The sequence below is a fragment of the Aquarana catesbeiana genome, linkage group LG04 (assembly GCF_042186555.1).
Source record: "Aquarana catesbeiana isolate 2022-GZ linkage group LG04, ASM4218655v1, whole genome shotgun sequence".
In the NCBI taxonomy this organism is placed as follows: Eukaryota; Metazoa; Chordata; class Amphibia; order Anura; family Ranidae; genus Aquarana; species Aquarana catesbeiana.
This window is the reverse complement of record NC_133327.1, coordinates 85619644-85641885: the sequence shown is the minus strand read 5'-3', so window position 1 is coordinate 85641885 and position 22242 is coordinate 85619644. Positions and strand designations below refer to the sequence as shown.

Sequence of the window (22242 nt, the reverse complement as noted above, 5' to 3'; positions counted from 1 at the left end):
GGGGAGGGAATTGGGGAGGAGGAAATATTATAAGCTCAGTTTTAGAAAGATTGAGTTTAAAATACTCACCTTGGAACGAAGCCCTCCAGCGCTGTACTATCACCGCTGAGTTGGCTAACATGTTCCCCTGGTCTTTCTTCTGGGTTTGCATGCTCCGTCTATGTGATTGGCCTGAGTCACAAGCCCTTGGTTCGGGCACGAAGCTCTGAAGTTCCAGCAAGGTATGCCGAACCTTCAGAGCGCATGCACCAGTGATTTCACTTTAAGGGATATATTTTTTCTTTTTTTAGATGTTGATTATTGTACGTTTTTTGTACTAGTTGTTCAAAAGACAAGGTTGAATAAAGTATTAATGGTCTATCTGTTTTTATAAACTTAACCAGCAAAAGTAGGACTAGGTGTGTAGCAAGGATCATATACACTTCATATCTACACTTGGCACTAAATGGTATCCCTATTTCCAGTTTCAGAAGGTAAGGAGGCTGCTACTAGTCTGAGGCAGAGGAGGCCTGTATAAGACCAGAAGGGATCCCATGGGGTCCTTTCATCTCTGCTGTTCCATTACTTCTATACAGGGCAGCACTGCCGCTAATGCTTTTTTCTCATAGTTGCCTCCCTGGTTATAACCGTATGTCAGGTGGCAGGATAGAGATGAGGAGTGACCTTCTCCTGACATCTTCCTGAAAGTTCCAGATCTGGCATAATTAGAGATAGCAGGCACGGGAGGAAACAGTGCAAATTACTATGGTGATGTTACGGACGACTACTAACTTGCTAAGCGTGAAATAATTATGCTGGAAGCAGGGGGGGCCTGGGGAGTTTCTGTGTACTAGTACCACCACAGAACCAGGGTAGGGTATAATTGTTAATACTGCCACCATTGAAACTGCAGATAAGAGAAAGTTATAATTACAGTGTAATTAAAGCCCATTTTCCCCAGTATACAGTATTTATTAAACCTCACCCTCCCCTTTCCCAGGTTCATTGGTGGTAGTGCTAGCCCAGCCATACATGGTTCGAACCGGTAATGGACAGGCTGATCGATCAACTTGGGTACAACCAGCCTGCCGGGCTATAGCCGCTAGCAATAATCACTGTGACAATGGCACGGCAGGAGGGATTCCCACTTCAACACTGCCACCAGAGTCAAGTGAATTTCTTTCCTGCAAACTTAAATTTGCTCAGTGGATGGCCGGCCTTAGGCAGCCTATACATTATGCAATTTTCTTTCCTTCAACCACAGTCAGTGTTGATGAGGGAATGCCTCCCATGGAGCTATTGTATTCCAACAGCAGAAGGTTTCTCAGACGTCAGAATATAATGATCAATGCTTGCGGCTATATCCGCTGGCAGTGTTTAAAAGATTGACTTCAGTAGAACCAGCCTGCTCATACATGGATTGAAATTCAGCCAGTTCAGCAGGAACCAGCCACATTTTGATTCATTTATGGCTGGCTTTAAAGTAGATAGAATGGCTAAAAAATGAGCCCCCCTTTTGAACATTGCCTCCCCATGTATTTGCTACATACAGTTTGTAATAAATCTCAATGGAATATATTGTTACAAGCAGTCACATGACCACAAAGTTCCAGCATGTGTGTCTGTTTGCATGGTTGGTGGGCATCACATCTTCAGGGCCAACAATGTCTTAGAACTATCAACACGAGTGGGATGTCACTGCCCTAAGGATAAAATTAGGTTGCTGGCCCTCCACAGGCAGACACACTTGGCAGTGCTTTACATTTATGTGACCACTTGCAAAAGGTTTTAAAAAAAAAGTATTTCAATTGAGATTTATTGAAAATGGTAGAAAGAAAATGCAAGAGAAGTGGGAAGGTAACATTTAAACGATGGCTAATTTTAAAAAAAGTACGTTGGTTGTTTTCCAAAGGTGTTTTTTTTCTGTTTGAAGAGGGAGCTCATAAAAATATTGCTATAGGGCCCTGTGATTTCTATTTATGACCCTGTCATGAAGGGAATACTGCACAGTAAAGGTGTGTGGGAGATAAACTCCCTGTACAGCACAAGACGATGGACTACAAGCTGGATGAGACATATACATCAGTGCAATACAGCAAGTGCCCACAGAACTCCCTTCAGCCAAACCAATCATTTCTTAATGTCCAGCCTATTACACGCGTAGGGTCCCCTCTGCAGCTCTCTGTGCTCGCGGCCTATACTTTGAAGCATATTAATAGAGAAATTCACTTTTCCTCTGATAAAACAAGCTTCTGGCCCTTGAACATAGTACATAAGAGAAATGTACAGATGTTTCTATGTCACACAGATACACATTTCCAAATAGAACATTTTATAGGAAAATGTACCTCTAGGCTAAATGAGAATGGGATATTAACGGAGAAGAATTACAAGCATGTAATACATACTCCTGAACATGGTCCAGGTTACTACTCACTGCTACTAATGAAAAAATACAACTATTGAGAGAAGACAAGCAGAGTCGACTATCATACTATACACACACACACACACACACACATATATATACAGTTGTCCTCATAAGTGTACATACCCTGGCAGAATTTATGATTTCTTGGCCATTTTTCAAAGAATATGAATGATAACACAAAATAACAAAAGAAAGCCATCACTACGCAAATGCCACAACGTATCCCACTTACAATACACCAAACAGCACAGAAATGAGCCTCAAACCTTCTGGCACAAAGTCATTTTGAGTGATGAGACCAAAATTTAGCTTTTTAGCCACAACCATAAAAACTTTATTTGGAAAGGAGTCAACAAGGCCTATGATGAAAGGTACACCATTCCTTCTGTAAAACACGGAGGTGGATCGCTGATGTTTTGGGGATGTGTGAGCTACAAAGGCACAGGAAATTTGGTCAAAATTGATGGCAAGATGAATGCAGTATGTTTAAAAAAAATACTGGAGGAACATTTGCATTCGTCAGCCAGGAAGCTGCACATGGGACGTTCTTGGACATTCCAACATGACAATGATCCAAAAAACAAGGCCAAGTCGACCTGTCATTGGCTACAGCAGAAAAAAAGTGAAGGTTCTTGAGTGGCTATTTCATTCCCTGACCTCAATATAATTCAGCCACTCTGGAAAGATCTCAGACATGCAGTTCATGCAAGACAGCCCAAGAATTTACAGAAACTGGAGGCTTTTTGCCAAGAGGAATGGGCAGATTTTCCATCTGAGAAGATAAAGAGCCTCATCCACAAATACCACAAAAGACTTCAAGCTGTCATTGATGTTAAAGGGGACAATACACGGTATTAAGAACTGGGGCATGTAAACTTCTGATCAGGGTCATTTGGGTAGTTTCTGTTCTCATTATGATTTAAAAAGAGTAAACACAGTTGGTTGATAATAAATGGCTTCAGCCAAATACTAACCATGAGTGAAAGAAACATTTTTATGTTATCATTCATATTCTCTGAAAAATGGCCAAGAAATCATAAATTCTGCCAGGGTATGTAAACTTACCCTTATGAGCACAACTGTACTGTTTTTTAAGATGCTCACATGGTGGAACTAAAAGCAACAACACTTTACTAATAGTGCCTGTGAAGTTGACTATATTTTTTATACTGGGGTGCAATCCCTGGAAGTTGGTGATACCTTGTAAGTTTTAGCTTGTTCAGCTATTAACAGCCACTGTTTTTAGCTAACCTATAGTCTACGAACAGCATCAAAAACATGTCAAATTTCAAAAACACTGAACAATTTCTGAAGACTGAATTCTACATTTCAATCAGCTCTGGTTGTCCAAGGTTATGAGTTTTACTTTAGTTCCAAGCCTGCACACTATGAACTTTCTGAAGAAAACCACATAATTTTGGTGATGGAAAAACAATGTCCTGTATCAATATCACCTGATCCAATGGTAAAATAACCAGATAAAGGGATGCTAATTCAAACAGTATCAAATCCAAATTGTATCATGTTAAGTCATTAAGGGGTAGTAGATACCGATAAACATAGATATAAATATGACCTGTGGTGTATATCTATATATAGGAGGATTCGTGGGAAAGAAAGACAGTAGGGACGAAGGTGGCCAGTGAGCAGAGGTGAGCCAAACAGAGCTAGACAGTATGTCAAGATAGGGCTACACACCAATAAAATAATTTACATTAAAATAATCAATTGTACTGATATGCAAAAAAGAAAATAAAATTGAGGGAAAGACTGTCCCTAGGACAGGAAGGCACAGAAAGCAATAAAAACCATGAACAGAAGATCCAATCCCTCCCAACTCTACTCAAAATGTGTTTCTGTATATGTCCATGTTAAATATTTCCCATCACTTCTTATCCTGGCAAGAAATTCCTCCAATGGGGATTTACAGATTTGTTTGTATTGAGTAGCTAAGGACTATATTTCAATCCAACCATTCAATTAGGGTTTGCAACTTTTGCAATTCCTAATATATCTAAAAACAACAAATCACATTGTGGCAGAAGCTGTGGGAACACCAGTTTGGCTAGAAAAGGATTCTGTGTGTACCTTAAGAACTGGCATATTCGATAGCAATTATATCATTTCATTGTTCTGCCTTTACAGGGCTCTCAAACCTTGGATTAATCTCCACCTGCAGGCTATTGTACTAACACAGCCAGAGCACCTGTGATTCTCTGAATACACGAACAGTGTCTACATCTTATTGGTTGCAGTTACTGTTCACCTGATAATTTTCCACCTGGCTTTTTTTGATTTTTTACTTGAGTTTTGTTGAGCCAAGTGGTGCAACAGCGTCACCCACAGCTCAAATTTTAACCAATTCCACAGGATTTGACTGAAATTAAAGCCATGTATGGCTAACAAAATTTCAAGTTTATTTGTGGACTCCTGTGTTGTAACAGATAGAGCACTAGATGATGTAATGATAAAGATACTCAAATACTAACAACTGGCGGTGTCAGCAATACCGATCACAAATAAGCCCTTAGTTCTCCAATGGAAGTTACTAAGTTGAGTGGTGTAAATCACTGAAAAACTCATTCCCATTAAAGCGGTTGTATAGCCTGCTTGGTAATTTTTACCTACAGGTAAGTCAATAATAAGGCTTACCTGTAGGTAAAATTAATATCTCTTAAACCTGCACGGTTTAGAAGATATTCACCCTTCATGCAGCCGCTGACGTCAGCGGTGCATGCGCGCTGAAGGTCCGGCGGATTGTGCCGGAACGGAGGACTCCCCAGCACACGCGTGGGAGTGACGTCATTGCGGGTCTGGCCACTCACAGTGCCAGAGCCCACAAACATAGAAGAAACACAGAGGGAACATGTCAGCCCCTTCTGCAGTGACCGGGCGAGCTGCGGGAGCTTTGTTCTAAGGTAAGTATTTCATAATGTGCTAGTATGCGATGCATACTAGCACATTATGCTATTGTCTTGCAGGTTTATCATGTGGGGGTTTTTTTCAGCGATTTACTCCCGCTGTAAGGGAAACAGTTTATCTAGGGAGTCTAGGGAATGTCAGAAAACTTACAACCTATTGATAGTAACTTCCAGTTATGTGATCCCTGGATCAGATGAGATGAAAACAGATGATTTTCTAAAGTATGTTCATCTTTTACTATTGAAAGTCATTATATAGTCAACGTGATCTCTACTGATAAGGATTAAGGCAATAGCTATATATATATATATATATATATATATATATATATATATATATATATAATCTTTTCTTATACCTTGTAGAGGAAGAATCTTTACTCCAAACTCTTCTAGATAACTCAGAGATCGTATTAAATCCAGCTCCTCCTGAATGGAATGCGGACAGTCAGTGATCAGTTGTAAGCAGCTCCTGCAAAATAAATAAAAATAAATAAATAATAACACATGCATGAAATTACTCATCAGTTCAATCAGTTCACCAGCACTGCTAGACAAGTCATCGCTTTCATCGCAAATTCAAAAAAGGAGATGGTTTTCTACTCATATCTATTCTCTACTAAAAGCTTAAAACGATACTAAACACACACTTAAAATGACATTATAACTTCCCTTTCTGTATGTGGATGATGGCACTGTAATTATTTTAATAAAAAACCATCCAAGCACCTTTTTCCAAATCTATATAAAGCTATCCCATGACCCAGATCTTTCCCAGCCTGTCTGCAGGGAAAAATAAGCAGGAGGAGCTTCTAGTCCTCCGCTACTAGTCACATGTTCAAAATAGAAGAAAAACAGCCTTAGTTAGAGCAGTCTTGTGACTTCTATCAGTGTCCAGCCAAGCACTGGTTACAGCTTCTAGGAGGAGTTTTCTGGCTGACCTATGAGACTCCAAGACACCTGACCCTCTGTCTGGAAATTGATGACTGGTCCTGTGCTGATCACATGCATTCTCCCAAGTAAAAAAAAACTCTCTAGCAATATACACCAAAGTGAGCATGTGCAGCCTGACACCATAGTGTTATCAGGAAATTATTAGGAGTCAGTGGAAGAAGGGGAGTGCACAGTGGTCTAGTGGATAGCATTTTCACCTAGCAGTAAGAAGGGCCGCTGGTTCAAATCCCAACCATGACACTACCTGACTCCATGTTATCAGGAAATTATTAGGAGTCAGTGGAAGAAGAAGGGGATCAGAGAAGCCAGGATCAAACAGCCATTTTACACAATGCGAAGGACTAACCCCTTAGGTTCCACAGTGAGTATTACAAGCATGCTTTACTGCATATACAGACTGATTTTACTGTTGTGGTGTTTAGTATCACTTTAATAGCCTCTAGAACGGACACTGGCACTACTCATAACTATACGAGACATGCGGCTTAACATACAGTGGATATGTCAGGTTTCTGTCATGTAAAATAATGAGACAAAGATAAATAATTTCAGAACATTTTCCACCTTTAATGTGACCTATAAACAACACACTGAAATCTTTTAGCTGGAGGGAAGTAAAAATAAAAAAATATAATGGCATAAGTGTACACACCCTTAAACTAATACTTTGTTGAAGCACCTTTTGATTTTATTACAGTGCTCAGTCTTTTGGGGTATCAGTCTATCAGCATGGCACATCTTGACATGGCAATATTTGCTCACTTTTCTTTTCAAAAACACTTCAAATATGTCATATTACGAGTACATCTCCTGTGCACAGCCCTCTTCAGATCACCTGTTCTTAGCAGTAGCCTGAAGGTTTTGTGACAATATTGACTGGTATTTGGAATGGTTCATAGTTCCCTCTACCTTGACTAAGGCCCCTGTTCCAGCTGAAGAAAAGCAGCCCCAAAGCATGATGCTGCCACCACCATGCTTCACTGTGGGTATAGTGTTCTTTTGGTGATGTGCAGTGTTGTTTTTGTGCCAGACATATATTTTGGAATTGTGGCCAAAAAGTTCAACCTTGGTTTCATCAGACCATAACACATGCTTTTGGGAGACTTCAGATGTGTATTTGCTAAATTTAGCTGGGCTTGGATGATTTTCATGTAAGAAAGGTTTCTGTCTTGCCATTCTACCCCATAGCCCAGACATATGAAGGATATGGGAGATTGTTGTCACATGTACCACACAGCCAGTACTTGCCAAATATCCCTGCAGCACCTTTAATGTTGCTGTAGGCCTCTTGGCAGCATCCCAATTTTGGAGGGACGTCCAGTTCTGGTAATGTCACTGTTGTGCCATATTTTCTCTACTTGGTGAGGACTGTCTTCACTGTGTTTCATGGTATATCTAACGCCTTGGAAATTCTTTTGTACCCTTCACCTGAAGCTCTCTGCGGACCATGGCTTTTGCTGTAGGATGTGACAAAGAAAATGTCAGGAAAGACCTACTGGAACAGCTGAACATTATTTGGGGTAATCAGCACTTTAAATAATGGCAGGTGTGTACTGACTCCTATTTAATATGAGTTTGAATGTGATTGCTTAATTCTGCACACAGCTACATCCCCAGTTATAAGAGGCTGTGCACGCTTATGCCGCGTACACACGGTTGGACTTGTCAACGGGATACCCTCCGTCGGCATTTCTGACGGAAAAATTTAGAACATGTTCTCTAAGTCCGTCGGAAATTCTGACAGAAAAAGTCCAATGAGGCATACACACAGTCGCAATATCCGACCAAAAGCTCCCATCGGACTTTTTCTGTCAGAAATTCCGACTGTGTGTACGCAGCATTATACAAACACATTATTATAGTTTTTTTATTTTTACTTCCCGACTAAAAGATTTCAGTTTGATTTACAACTGAGTTGCAGTTTATAGGTCACATTAAAGGTGGAAAAAGTTTTGAAATGATTTATCTTGTTTTTATTTTTTTTTCATCACAGAAACCTGACATTTTTACAGGGGCGTGTAGACTTTTTATATCCACTGTATATGATGTTTTATTGATACCAGCAGTTACAAAGGGCATTGTGTTTTGGTAGTTTTTGTTATGTAAGGATCTGTCTTATCAGGAGAGCTCCTGACGACAAATATACTGCATTTTTTTTAGTCCTATTAATGAGACTGACAACGGTACAACTGTATTTTCTGCTTCTACGCTGTAAACATCTTGTATGGAAGATGTTTGTTGTCACGGAAGTATGTTTTGTTTGTGTAAAAAACTGAAAATTCAATATAAAATATTTGATTGAAAAAATAAAATAAAAATTCACATCTTCCACCAAACTACCTCTCTATTCTGTTTCATAATGATTTTCAAACTGTTAGCACTTGACCACCACATTTTCGAGTGCTGTGCTTTGCTCATTATGCTTTGATTGAATTTAGCCAAAAAAAAAAAAACCTAAAGTGATCATTGTAGCTATACAGGAACATTAGTCTATCTCCGGGAGATGGGAATCAGACGAGTAATATTCACAAAACAAGGAGACCTATCAAACTTCCTCTGCCATGATGCTTCAGGAAATAAGCCTACAATATAACAAAAGAATGTAGAACATTTTAAAATCAAATTAAAGGCAAGCTAGAAATAGACAAACCAACTTACACTGTGATTAAAAAAAATCTATATGTATCAATGTAGTGTGGCACATATGCCAAGGAATCAGAGGAAGGTAAGGATGCGTCATCCCGCTCAGCTGTACTTCGCACAACACTGTCTCCATGATATTCTAATATTGATTTGTTTTCTTGCCTCCGATCGAGAATCTAGCTTGACTGTAACCATTTTATTAGTGATGAAGGAAAGCTAGCGCAACACAACAATAACATGTCAAGTTCAGGTTAAAAGATAATTGAGGTTGTCTCCTAATTAGTGTCTAATTAAGAGCTCCATTATCAAGTCAAAGAATCATAATCTGAGTTTTAAATCATTTATTAATTTGAGCATTTGCTTACTGTGGTTCTGTCACCCCAGTCTGTACTTGTGAAAACACCTCCTTATCTAGGAAGTGAGGAGAAAACAAATTAATAGCGCTATTCAGCTATTATTCCCAGTGCCAATGAATTTGCAATTCTGATGCTTGATGGAAAGCCTCAGAAATACCGTGGGTCGCCTTCCTGAAAATGTCTGAAAGAAGAACTGTCTAGGCTGACAATAGAAACCAATTATTCCCATACTATGTTTCTGAAGTGTATGTCCAGACTTTCTCAGACAACAAAGCAAGGCACCAGCACAATTCATGCCTGCCTTTGCCAGCAGTCTTATCATATTTACCACAGTGATCATCCCAAAATTCTAAAGAAAACTAGAGAGAAACATAGCAGCAAATGCAAACTTCTTGTTCGGAAAATTATTTATCTATACATTTGAGCTTTGTGCTGTATTTCTTGCATATTTACCAAGGCAAAATTGCATATGCAAATCCAAAATAATAGTTTATTTCTTTTAGCTTTGGATACAGCAGACTGGAGACAATGGTCACCACAACAAATAGAGATGATGAATCTCCCCAGCAGGGACCCAGACAGCTATAAAAATCTGACAGCATTTCTAACCTTTCCTTACAAAAGTTTCAGCTTTACATACACTTTGAAGCTCAACCGCGAGCAGATAGAAAGTTATCCCTTTCAGTGAGGCTATACCTGTACTGCAAGGATTAAAAGCTTGGTTTGTTTAGCGGGAGAGGAGAAACTTCACTTACTGTATATACTCAAGTACAGGCCGACACGAATATAAGCTGGTAAATGGGAAAAAAATGCAGCGCTAAGAAGTAATAGGAAGTTAGGGTGTAGTGAAACAATTAAGTAAGAGATGCTGTACTGAACAGTAAAGCATATGTGCAAAAACCATAAGTGAAATGAAATGAACAAACACAGTATAAAGTGTCCACATATGGTAAATGGATGATTCCAAACTCAAATTATTGAAGACCCCCTCGGTCGAAACGCGTCGGGCGATCTCCCCTTCCTTAAGCTGCTTAGATTTTATTTTAATTGTGATCACTTTTATCCATTTTTTGTATGGTATTTTTAGAAATAAAAATCCCTGGTTTACCTGCACTATGCAGAAGCTTTTTATTTTTTATTTGCATATTATCCCGATGCAAGAAACTGCCTTCCAGTAGCCCTACTTCCATCACGGGGTCTGGATCAAATCTGTCCCCGGCTTCTCCTTGGAACACATCCTTGAGGTCTATTGGCTGATATCCAGTTGGCGGCCCTTCCTGATGTTTCTTCACCCCACCAGAGAAGTCGAGAAGTGAGACAGAGGTTCCACCGTTCAGGATATCGTTTTCCAGCCTAGGTTTGGCTCCATGCACCATTGACTCCATGTCATATGACAGTGGAGTCCACGTCATCTGGTAAGAGTACCCATCTTATCTTACTTCCTGATGTTTTCATTCTGATGCCCCATATCGAGATATTGGTTTACAGCTACGGAAGTTCTGTACCCCGTTGTTGACTCACAGTCACAGATCCACACCGTGCACCATTGACTTTATTTTCTAGTTTCACATCATTTTTTGGTCCATACCAGTTCCTCTTAATAATTTGAGTTTGGAATCATCCATTTACCATATGTGGACACTTTATACTGTGTTTGTTCATTTCATTTCACTTATGGTTTTTGCACATATGCTTTACTGTTCAGTACAGCATCTCTTACTTAATTGTTTCACTACACCCTAACTTCCTATTACTTCTTAGCGCTGCATTTTTTTCCCAGTTACCAGTTATTGTTTGTCACAATGTATGCAGCTGCTGGCTCACATATATTTTATTTTTGCTATTAGAGCGCAGTGTTTTCATATTCTCTTGTACGAATATAAGCTGAAGTACCTAATTTTACCACAAAAAAATGGAAAACTTATTGACTCAAGTATAAACCTAGGGTGGGAAATGCAGCAGCTACTGGGTAAACAATGCCCATCTGCAGCCTCACTGTGCCCATCTGCAGCCTCACTGTGCCAATTTGCAGCCTCACTGTGCCCATTTGCAGCCTCATTGTGCCCATCTGCAGCCTCACTGTGCCCATCTGCAGCCTCACTGTGCCCATCTGCAGCTGTACCTGTGATAACTAAAACAGCAGGTGTCTCCGGCTGTGCCATGCCCATCTGCAGCCGTACCTTTGATAACTAAAACAGCGGGTGTCTCCCGCTGGGTCATGCAGTCTGTTCGGCGGCCATCCATTGTAACAAAGCCCCGCCTCCTCCTCGTCCATGATAAGCAGAACACTGATACAGTTTCCCAGCATTGTATCAGTGTTCTGTTTATCATGGACAAGAAGGAGGCGGGGCTTTGTTACAATGGACGGCCGAACAGACTGCATGACACAGCGGGAGACACCTGCTGTTTTAGTTATCAAAGGTATGACTGCAGATGGCCACCCTCACTTGAGTATAAGCAGGGGGGGTTCAGCCTAAAAAATGTGCTGAAAAACTTGGCTTATACTCGAGTGTATATGGTACCTCATCCACACATCCAGTGCAGGGCTGTGGACCCTGTTCAGGACTTGATGACATCATGACCCTGCACTACTAGACCGTGGGGACAAAGAAGCTGTGGGGACCAGTCTAGCTGCGAGGAGGAGTGGAGAATCAATGTATCTCCTTTTATTGTTCCCCTAGACAAAAATGAACAATTGTCCCATACAATGCCATACTTTTTTTATTTGTCCCGAGTTGGACTTTAACAGCTTAAAGTTGTTATAGAGCTGCACGATTAATCTTGATCTCGATGGTGATCTCGATTTAACCCCCTCACGATCTTAATCCAGCGTTTCCACGATTCATGTAACAGGTGCAGAGCCGTTCCTTGCTCAAAGCAGTCAATAAAAAAACAAAAAACAGCCCGCAATGTTTATCAACAACATTGCTCAGCGCTGTAAGAGAGAAAAAAATAAACATTCTATTTTTCTGTTTCTTTAGGCCCCATTCACACCTGGGCATTTTGTAGCTTGAAGTCTGAAGCTACAAAACGGTGGAGGGGAAAAAAAAAAAAAAGTATTCTCTATGTAGATGGTTCACATCTCCATTCCAAAACGCCTGAAGCTAGAAACTCCAAAACGCCTGAAGCTCAAACAAGCTCTGGAGTGTCTTTTTAGGCAGATTACAGGCATTTTTCTTCTTTTTTACATTGGTGACCATTTGACCTGTACAATATTGCGGCAAAAACACCTCAAAATTGCGGTAAAAACATGCGACTTTCTGCCTGAAAATGAAACTCTCAGGTGCGAATGCAGCCTTACAGATCAAAGGGATGAACTCCGGGCTGTAAATGAAGTTTAAAGCAACCTTGTCAAGTAAAAATTTTTTTTTTTTGTCTTTTTATTAAAAATTGTTTCTCTGTTTAACCCCTTAATTTACTCGAACAAGCCTTAATCACTTCTTATTCTCTTTCTCCATTTACAATCCTGCTGATTTTTTTTTTTATTTATTTACTTCTATTTTATAAACTAATAATAATTAAAGCTTTTTTTTTTTTGTTTGCTTTTGCACCTTTAACATATATTTACACATTTTACATTGAAAAAAGCGCAAATTATAAAAAAAAATGTATTTCATTTGTAAAATAACTTTTTAATGCTTTGTACTATTGCTGAAAGCTGAGGTGTAAACAATAAAGTTGTGGTATCGGTAACTGGTATCGGCGAGTACTAAAAAAAAAAAAAATAAAGACCCTAATATTAATTAATGGTAATTTTTTTTATTTCTTTACACCTTACATCATTTTCCTTACATTTCTTTACATTTGATTGAATTGAAGCACAGAGTATATTGCTATCTGGTTTGATAACCTAATGTTCAGGGGTTGTAAACCTTTAAAATAAAAAAAGTTCTTCAGAATCAGGAGAGAACTGTGATCTTTATTCTAAGCAAAAACATTGTGATTCTCATTTTATCCAGAATCATGCAGCTCTAAGTTGTTCTAAAGCCAAAATGTTTTTACCTTAATGTATTCCCTGCATTAAGGTGAAAAAAGCTTTCTAGATTTCTGTTCTTCCCTTTGTGAAGGAATAGGAACTTGGCCAGCAGCACGAGCCATTGGCCCCTACTGCTGTCAACCAAACACAGCGAGGAAGTGGGGGTGGGGCTAAGCTCTGTTGTGTGTGTCCATGGAGTGCGGCTCCATAGACACACACCTCAGAAGCGAGCATGCACTGTGTGACCCCCTAGCAAGCGGTTTGTTATGGGAGCACATAGAAAAGAGGAGGAGTCAAGATTGCAGAAGGGGGACCCGAGAAAAGGAGGTTTGGGGCCACTCAGTGCAATACTACTGCACAGAACAAGTGAGTATATCATGGTAATTATTTTCATTAAAAAAATAAAATGACCTTTAGTAACCCATTATGCTCCAATTAACACATAAAAGTGAAGGAGGGACGGGCCTACAGACAAACTGCTTCTCCTGCAACTATGTCAGAAAACTCACAATGTTCTGCCAATTCTGTGTCATGTGATTTCTTTTAGTAAAATATATATTTCTAAAAATACAGTTAAAAAAAAAAAAATTATATATATATATAATATCAATATATATCAAAATGTCAAATGTCCATGTCAACCAAATTCTAGCACTAAACCCAACCACCTGCCATAAAACTGTTGAATTCCAAGGTATCAAATTTGAAAGCTAAAGTGGAATTTATCTCTAGGAAGGGATGGGGCCTAATCATGACTTAGAAAGTAGTCAAATCATCCATACACAATGTGGGTCTAGGATCTATGGGAAGCCACTGAGGCACTGGGATAGAGTTTAAAACCAGCAATAATGCTTGCTGAATCCAAAATGTGCCTACACTTCAGCACTGTTTCTGCCTTAGAAATGTTTGAGGTCAGGTAAGGTTCACTTTAATATAGACCACACATGTCAAAAACAAGGCCTGTGGGCCAAATATGGTCCTTCAGGTCTTGTCAAGTGGTCCTTGCACTTAGTTTCCCATTCCACCACCTCCAGCTCTGACCCACCATTCCCGCTCCCCGCTGTCACTTGCAAACACAGTGGCTCCCAAACTAACAGATCCCTGTACACACTCACAGCAGGGACAGATCTCCAGAATCTGAGAAAGAGAATGATCTCTTTGCAAGGCGAGGCAGAAATGTCTACAAAGGGAGGTATTAGAACCAGGCCAGGCAGAAGAGGGAGATGCGAGGAAGCTTTGGGAGGGTTGGGGTTGGATAGCACACCCCTAAACCCTGCACTCTATATATAAAGCAACCCTTAACCCTGCACTTTATACTTAGCGCACCCCAGATACAACTGGCCCTTTGAAGGCAATCATGTTGCTTATGCGGCCCTTTGATTAAATTGATTTTGACACCCGATATAGACAATATCATTTTCCCCAATATAGTTTTTTTTTTTTTTGTGTAAGGCCCCTTTCACACGATCGGACCATTCAGGTCCGCCTGTCAGTTTTGACGGCGGACCTGAACGGGCGCTCCATGTTAGCCTATGGAGCGACGGATGTCAGCGGAGACATATCCACTGACATCCGACCCCGTCCGATCCGCTAAAAGCAGAGGATGGCCCTACATCCGGATCCGTTGCTGGCGGATCGGATGAGATCTGATGAAAACGGACATGCTTTCCGTTTTCATCCGATCCCTCCATAGGCAGCAGCGGCGCCTGACAAGCCCCTCCCCGCTCAGTGAGCAGAGAGGGACCTGTCATCCGCCGTCTCAGTGGAGATCAACAGAGATCTCCTGCTGAGCCGGCGGACCGAGGCAGGCTCCATGGAAGCGGAGTCCGCCTTGTGAGAATGAGGCCTTAGTTAAAACCTAGATAGGAAGATACAAAAAAAGGTAACAAAAGTAAAGTTGACCATATTTGTTTAGATTTCAGAAAACAGATTCCTCCATCTATCCTAATATTGCAGATGGATGAATCCCCTGCTGGGCTATTGTATTCTGACAGCTGGCAGTGCACTGTTCAGCCAACATGCTCCTTCAACAAAAGTCAGTCAATTGACTTTAATCAAGTGATGCCAACAGAGCCATACACTGCTTGAATTTTAGCCAAGCCAACAGGAATCATCCGAAATTCGAGCAGTGTACGGCCAGCTTAAAGGCTCGTACACACTATAAGAAAACCGGGCGAACATTTTCATCCAAAGAATTTTCGTCTGATTTTCGTATAGTGTGTACATAACTTTCAACAGCCGATTCCGAATTTGCGTACGAAAATTTCCAAAGAGACAAACTCCAAAAATTTTCACGTATGAAAAAAATGTGTACCATATTCGTACAAGAAAAATTAGAATAGAAAGACCGTGCATGATCAGAATCACTAAACAACAACAAAAAAGCCTTTGTCGTATGAGAATGTTCATACAAAGTTTCGTTCATCCATTCCGATTTGCTGTGAAACAATGAGGAATATCAGACGAACGTTTGCCCGATTTTCTTATAGTGTGTACCCCACTTTAGAATACAGATTTGTAAATCACACTTACATGGCTGAAATAAAGCTCCTTACCTCTGTATTAAGCATTGTGAATAACACCTTATATCTTTAAAAGTTTGTCCTTTTATTTTTTTTTTTACTGTTCTAATAAACAAGTCCAAATAAAGTATAATTCCAAATGCAGTGTCATGACAGTGACAAACACCACAATACTCAAGGGATATGGAGAAAGTGTGGCCAAGGTCATCTCACAATCATTGTGAATTCTGCTTCATAACCAGTGCTGTCCAGATCGGGCCCCTTCAATGCCTGACATTTGCCTACATGTTTAATGCATTAGCGTACTTCGCTTGTGTAAAGCTCCTCTGCAGACCCTCCACAAAGGAATGTAGACTGATTTTCTCCTAGGCAATGGAGGACAAACGGAAAATCGATTGCTATCAACACCCTGTCAAGAGCAATTACATCAAGCAGGAAAGGGCAACACAAAAGACTGGAGACGACTTATTTTCTTTAAATGCTTATTTTCTGGAGAATAATATTGAAAACTTCACAACGCAACTTGGCGGGGAAAGATTAGGACTGCTGTAGGTAAGTGTTCTGAAAAAATACAATGTGGAAGAAGGATGATTTGCCATTCAGCAACTAACACAGCTTCCTGCAGGAATCGTTTATACCAGTTATTCCAATAGGCAGAGGAGGAAGAAGACTGATGACAGTAATGTCTCAGCACATATACATCCACATTATCAGGCAGATTACACAGCTTCAGGTCTAAACAGCCAATAATTGAGATACATTTGGGGTGCCAGGGATTTTTAATGCCAACATATCCATTAGGATCTATCTGGAAACGTTACAGTCATGCGATGCCTGTAACTCTATATGTATACATTAAAGTAAATGTAAATGCTGTGAGCGCCCCCCAAACCTCCTCTTCTTAGGTCCCCTGCGGCGCTCCCGATCAGCCCTGCCCCATTCCCTTGTCACTGGCTTTGATTGACAAAATCTTCCCACTCTGATGCCCCCTTCCCCATCGTAATCTTCCAGTGTAGAAGGGGTTAACATTAACAGAACTATAGAGGGATGTGACAGGCACTCATCAGGAGTTCTCTACTGTGTCTGCCCTTTCCACCCAGCAGCTGTATTCATAGAAGCCTTACTACAGCTTTTATAAATTAAACACAATCGATGAATGGAGGGGGCAGACCAATCAATCATTTGCCCATCCTCCATTCATAGGCCCGGTTTCCTACATGGAAACTGCAGTAATAGCTTCTAATCTTGCAGCAGCTGGGCAGAAAGGGTGGGCATAGTCATGTAGTCTTGATAAATGCCTGTCACATCCCCTTAGTTCTATTACCCTTTGATGCATTGAAAAATTACGGTGGCAGAGGTAGTCATTGCAGGAGGAAGATTTTGGTGAAAGGATGAAAGGAGTATGTAAACTCGGACTTTAATTGTATGGCCACATTCTCATTTTCTTTTAAAACTTGTAGTTCAGCCAATAAACTATGTGATATGAACATCTGCTAGGCAGGAGGTGTATGTTTTTACACTTCTGCAGCCAAAGAAAAATAACACCTACTTTTAGTATGTTACATGATCTCATTAACATAGCATAACGTTGGGGGGGGGGACGCACCTTTTTAAGGTGTTTTTTTTTTACTTGCTTAAAAATCTTATCATGCTCCCCCTACTTTGTAATGTATAGGAAGGGGCTGTGGAGTAATTTTTAACATTAACCCCGCTTGTACTGGGCTGGCAGCTATTCATCATCATATGTAAACTAGATTTGAACACTGTCTGTCCTAACAAAGGTTTAAACAATTAATTTAAAAATTAAGCTTAGGGCAGGGATCCTCAAACTACGGCCCTCCAGCTGTTACAGAACTACACTTCCCATGAGGCATTGTAAAACTCTGACATTCACAGACATGACTAGGCATGATGGGAATTGAAGTTCTTGAACAACTGGAGGGCCGTAGTTTGAAGACCCCTGGCTTAGGGGAACCCCAAGTAGGTCATAGCCCTCTCTTCTGGGAGATTTGAATTATTCCCTGTGCTGACCCAGCTTTTCCACCCTTCCCCTCACCTCCCTAGATAGGTTTGCTGTATATTAAAGGAGAAGTAGGTCCAAAGCTCTTTTAGCCCTACCTCTCCTAAAGATCACAGGAGAGCACTTTATTTGGCTTAAGACCACTTTTGGCTGACATCACTCAGCCAGCTCAGACTCTGGAGAGATCCTGACATAAATGTCAGGATCCACCCAGATGCCTGTACCGGCAGCCTGCTCAGCCTGCTCAGCCCTCAGCGAGCTTTTGAGAGCCTAAGCCAGCTGCTCCCACCCCCTTCACAGCCCAGTGCTCCAGTGAGCACTGAAGGGGCAGAGCAGAGAGCCGGTGACAGACAGTCACCAGCTCTCTGCTCATTGAAGATCAAGAACTGAGTGATCAGTGGTCTTTGGTTTCTCAGTTTCCTGTGTACAAGCAGCAGGGGACAGATGTAGCATTGGATTAATGCTGCATCCGCCTGGGTGAGTATAAAAGTTAGATTTTTTTTTTAATCCCAAACTTCTCTTTTAAGTTAGAGAAAGCATACTTACAGAAGGGGAAGCCCACAGTTGGGATTTAAGACACTGATATGATTCTTTACAAATTAATTGTGTTCATACATTTGTAAATAAAAGAAATGAACCTGAAGAAGTTTACAGATGATATGGTGCAGCTACAATTGAAAATAAAGTCTAAGAAAGCATGTTTGAGACACAATTAACCTATCGGGGCTTATTTTTACCCTAGCACACCTGTATCTGGTAATCTGGTGTTATGGGAATACCACAGTCTACTTTAATAGAATTAGTTAGCTAGTAATCTTAACCTCATCCATTGGGCTCCCCAGGAGTACAGGAGGCTGAGGCATCACCATCACCCTTTTCTGGCATGTAGTATTAACATCTGCCAACCCCCTACACAAATTCCTAACACTGTGCTTTCTTTTCTCCTGGCCTCCACAATGCACACCAGCCACCCCTTCAGACAAACTCTGCAGCCAACCCATAACGTAGAGAGACCCCTCTTTACTGAGCCGCAGCCACACCAGAAGCTAGAGCCTAGTTAAAAGGACCAGTTAAAAGATCAATTGGATGTCCACTGGGTTTTTTTTTTTGCATCTCAGTGCTGCTGATCTCCTCCATCCTCTTCAGACATTTCCTGTCTACATGCACATCGGTTGCATGATGCTTGGGATCTGCTTCCTAAAGGTAACAACAGTGACCTATGCCTGCACAGGATGTGTTAGAATGGCAGCAAATAGCGTCAACTAGGGGCACATGTGATAACACAGGAAAACAATTGTACAGATATATACAGTATCTCACAAAAGTGAGTACACCCCTGACATTTTTGTAAATATATTTTATTACATATTTTCATGTGACAACACTGAACAGATTACACTTTGCTACAATGTAAAGTAGTGAGTGTACAGCTTGTATAACAGTGTCAATTTGCTGTCCCCTCAAAATAACTCAATAACACACAGCCATTAATGTTTAAACCGCTGGCAACAAAAATGTGAGGGGTGTACTCACTTTGAGATACTGTAAAGAGGAGTGAAACTTCAATAGGGATTTAAAAATATAAAATGTAGAGCAGGTTCATTTTTAAATGCCTAAACAACATACAGAGGATGTTGACTAACTCTTAAAAACGATGACTGCCTGTTTGTCTCTGACAACTATACTTTGAAAGAATTAGAGTTCCTAATCTACATACGGTACTTGGTACCGGGAGAGTGCCGAGACCATTGGACCAGAATGACAGCAAATGATAAGCTCTATATTTCCTAAGTGTAAGATTCAGTAAAAATTGTATTACAGAATTAAGTTGTGTTGTTTGATTAATAAATAATCTTCAAAAGAAGTTTTTAGGCTTGAATTGCAGCTAGAATTAGAATTCAAAGAGCAACTACAGAGAAATAGAATTAGCAGTTAGCTCAGTGTTATATTAAGCGTCTGGATAAAACTGCTACTAGAGTCCAAATCTAAGAGTCACAGAATTCTGAGTGGCTGTGGAGTCATCAGATTTTGTAGCATCAAGTGAAATTATTGCCTAACACTACTATTCTTAAAATGCCCCCCCCCCCCCCCCTCCTCTTACCTATACTGTCTACCCTGTGTGAAAAGTTCTGTATTCTTATCTTTTTTTAGTCTGGTCATGTGTTCCTGCAGTTCCAGCTCCCTTGCATCAGTGAGCAACACCTGCAGGGCAGAGAAGGGAGTGTCAACTCATTGGATGCCACGGCAGCCAATGAGTGACGTCACCTGAATTACCAGATGTCGTTGAGCACTCCCTGACATAGGGGAGTCAGATCTACAGGATCATGTGACCTGTCTGCAGTGGACTGAAAAAGGGTAAGTACACAGGTAAATAGTTAATGTTAGGCTTTAATTCTACTTTAACTAATTCAAACCCAGCCTGAAGAAAATGTGCTCTAAGAATGTTTGAACGCAGCAGCCTGCAGCTATGTCTACAAGTTTGATCCTCTTGCTGAGATGGACAAAACCTGAGAGAGAGACCAGAGACTGCCATTTCTGTAACCTGTTATCTGCTATCAGTTAAAGAGGAAGTAAACCTTGATGGGTGTTACTTCCTCTTTGTTTCCCTGCAAAGGTAAAGCATAATGGGCTACTATGCATTGCACAGTAGCCCATTATGTGACATTTACCTTCAGGAGAAGCCCGCAATGTCCTCGTCTTCCTCGCTAGTAGCGAGCGTCCATTCTCCACCCCTCTTCCTTCCGGGGCCGCGAACTCCGGCTCTGTGACTGGCCGGAGTCACATGACGTTGCGCATGCATGCGGGAGCTGCCTTTAACGGCATGACCCGAGCTAGAAATGGCACAACGTGCCCTTTCTAACTCCAGTGCATGCGCAGAAGAAATCGCCCTACGGCCCTAGACCGTGCAGGTCTGGGAGATATTTCAAGCACCTACAGGTAAGCCTTAATCTAGGCTTACCTGTAGGTTAAAGTGGTTGTAAAGAGTTTACAACCCCTTTAAAGCTGCACTCCAGGATAAGCAAATATTGCTCAAATGCAAGACTCATGTTTATTTGTCCTTGAATCTTGGTGTGCTTTGTGTATTTCTATCAGATCTATGCAGTAATCCAGAGTGAAACTTTTCCTCTGTGCAGAAGCTTCCTATAATAAAGACCGAGCACTGCTAACCTCGCTCCTTGTTCCGGGTGACCGGTCTAGTCTCCAATCCCTCCTGTAGCTGTCTGTGGACAGTTTGTAATAAGTGGAGCTTACTAGGCCCCTCCTACAGCTCTGCTCTCTGAACAGACTATATACAGCACAGTGAAGATGTCACTGCTACTTTTTATGTTGTTATCTAGGTTTGCAAAGGCATTCATTGCACACAAAACTGATTTAAAGTAGAATTCCAGCCTAACGCTAAGTAGTCTAAACTAAAATGTTCACTCCCATCTCCTAACTATACTGCCTAACCTGTGTAAAAAAGATTGGCAGCTGAAGGGGGGAGGAGGGAGCGTTCAACAATGACTGGGAATTCTGGTAGTTGTGATGTCCATCATAGATTCCTATGTCCCAGCCATTGACACTGTTCCCTCCTCTCCCCTGCAGCCGCCGCTGACACAGGGGAGCCAGAGCTGCGAATCACCTGACTGAACCAGCATGGACTAAAAAATATGCAAGGTAGGGAATAAAATGCTCGATTTTCTTTCCTTCTGCCATGAGGGAAAGAGAAGAAAATTGCGAAATTTTCCCATTGGCACATTCAGTGTTGATGGGGGAATGCCAACCGCAGAGCTATTGTATTCTGGCAATGGGGGGTGGGCATGGGGAGTTTTCCTACTACTAGCGGCCATAGGTGCTGGCAGTATTAGCATGAAGAAAAATCTGACAAGGTGCTTGTATCCAAGTTGATTGATAGATCAAAATTTGTCCGGTCCCTGCTTGGGATGCTTACTATTGGGGGCACTAGGCAAAGGGGGGGTGGGAGCAAGGACCACCGGCAAGGGACACAAAAAGAAGATGATCAGTGCTGCTCTTTGCAAAACTATTGCACAGAGCAGGTGAGTATAATATGTTTGGGTTTTTTTTGTTTTTTTTTAACTTTCCTTCAGAAACACATTATTTATGAGTGTGTTATTTCACCGGTATTATGTTGAGAAACTTAAAGCAAAAAACGAAACCCATAAATGTAACTGTTTTTCCAAAATGGTTACATTCAAGACATGCCATAATTGAGAACGGTCACAGTTGCTTATGCTCTTAACTGAACTGTCAAGCCATCAAATGGCTGAGGTCATGACTGATGTGCCATACCTTGGCAACTGTAAATCACACAAAGGCTAACATTGCAGCTTCCTCGGCTGTAAATTATAAGAGGGTTTAGTTCCTCGTTAAATTATATGTTCCGACTTTCCTTGGGGTCACTGCAAATTAACTTAAGATGATCGGTGCCAGGTAAAATCT

At 40.9% G+C, this 22242-nt stretch overlaps 1 protein-coding gene across 2 annotated transcripts in view; it reads right to left on the bottom strand.

The window, feature by feature from the left end:
• The window catches only part of NBAS (NBAS subunit of NRZ tethering complex), a 1128646-nt gene that overhangs the window by 639592 nt on the left and 466812 nt on the right, over positions 1-22242 (bottom strand). For both annotated transcript variants that reach the window (XM_073625355.1, XM_073625357.1), the window contains exon 31: positions 5691-5803. In XM_073625355.1, the coding sequence (XP_073481456.1) occupies positions 5691-5803 (113 nt within the window). The remainder of the gene's footprint in view (positions 1-5690; positions 5804-22242) is intronic.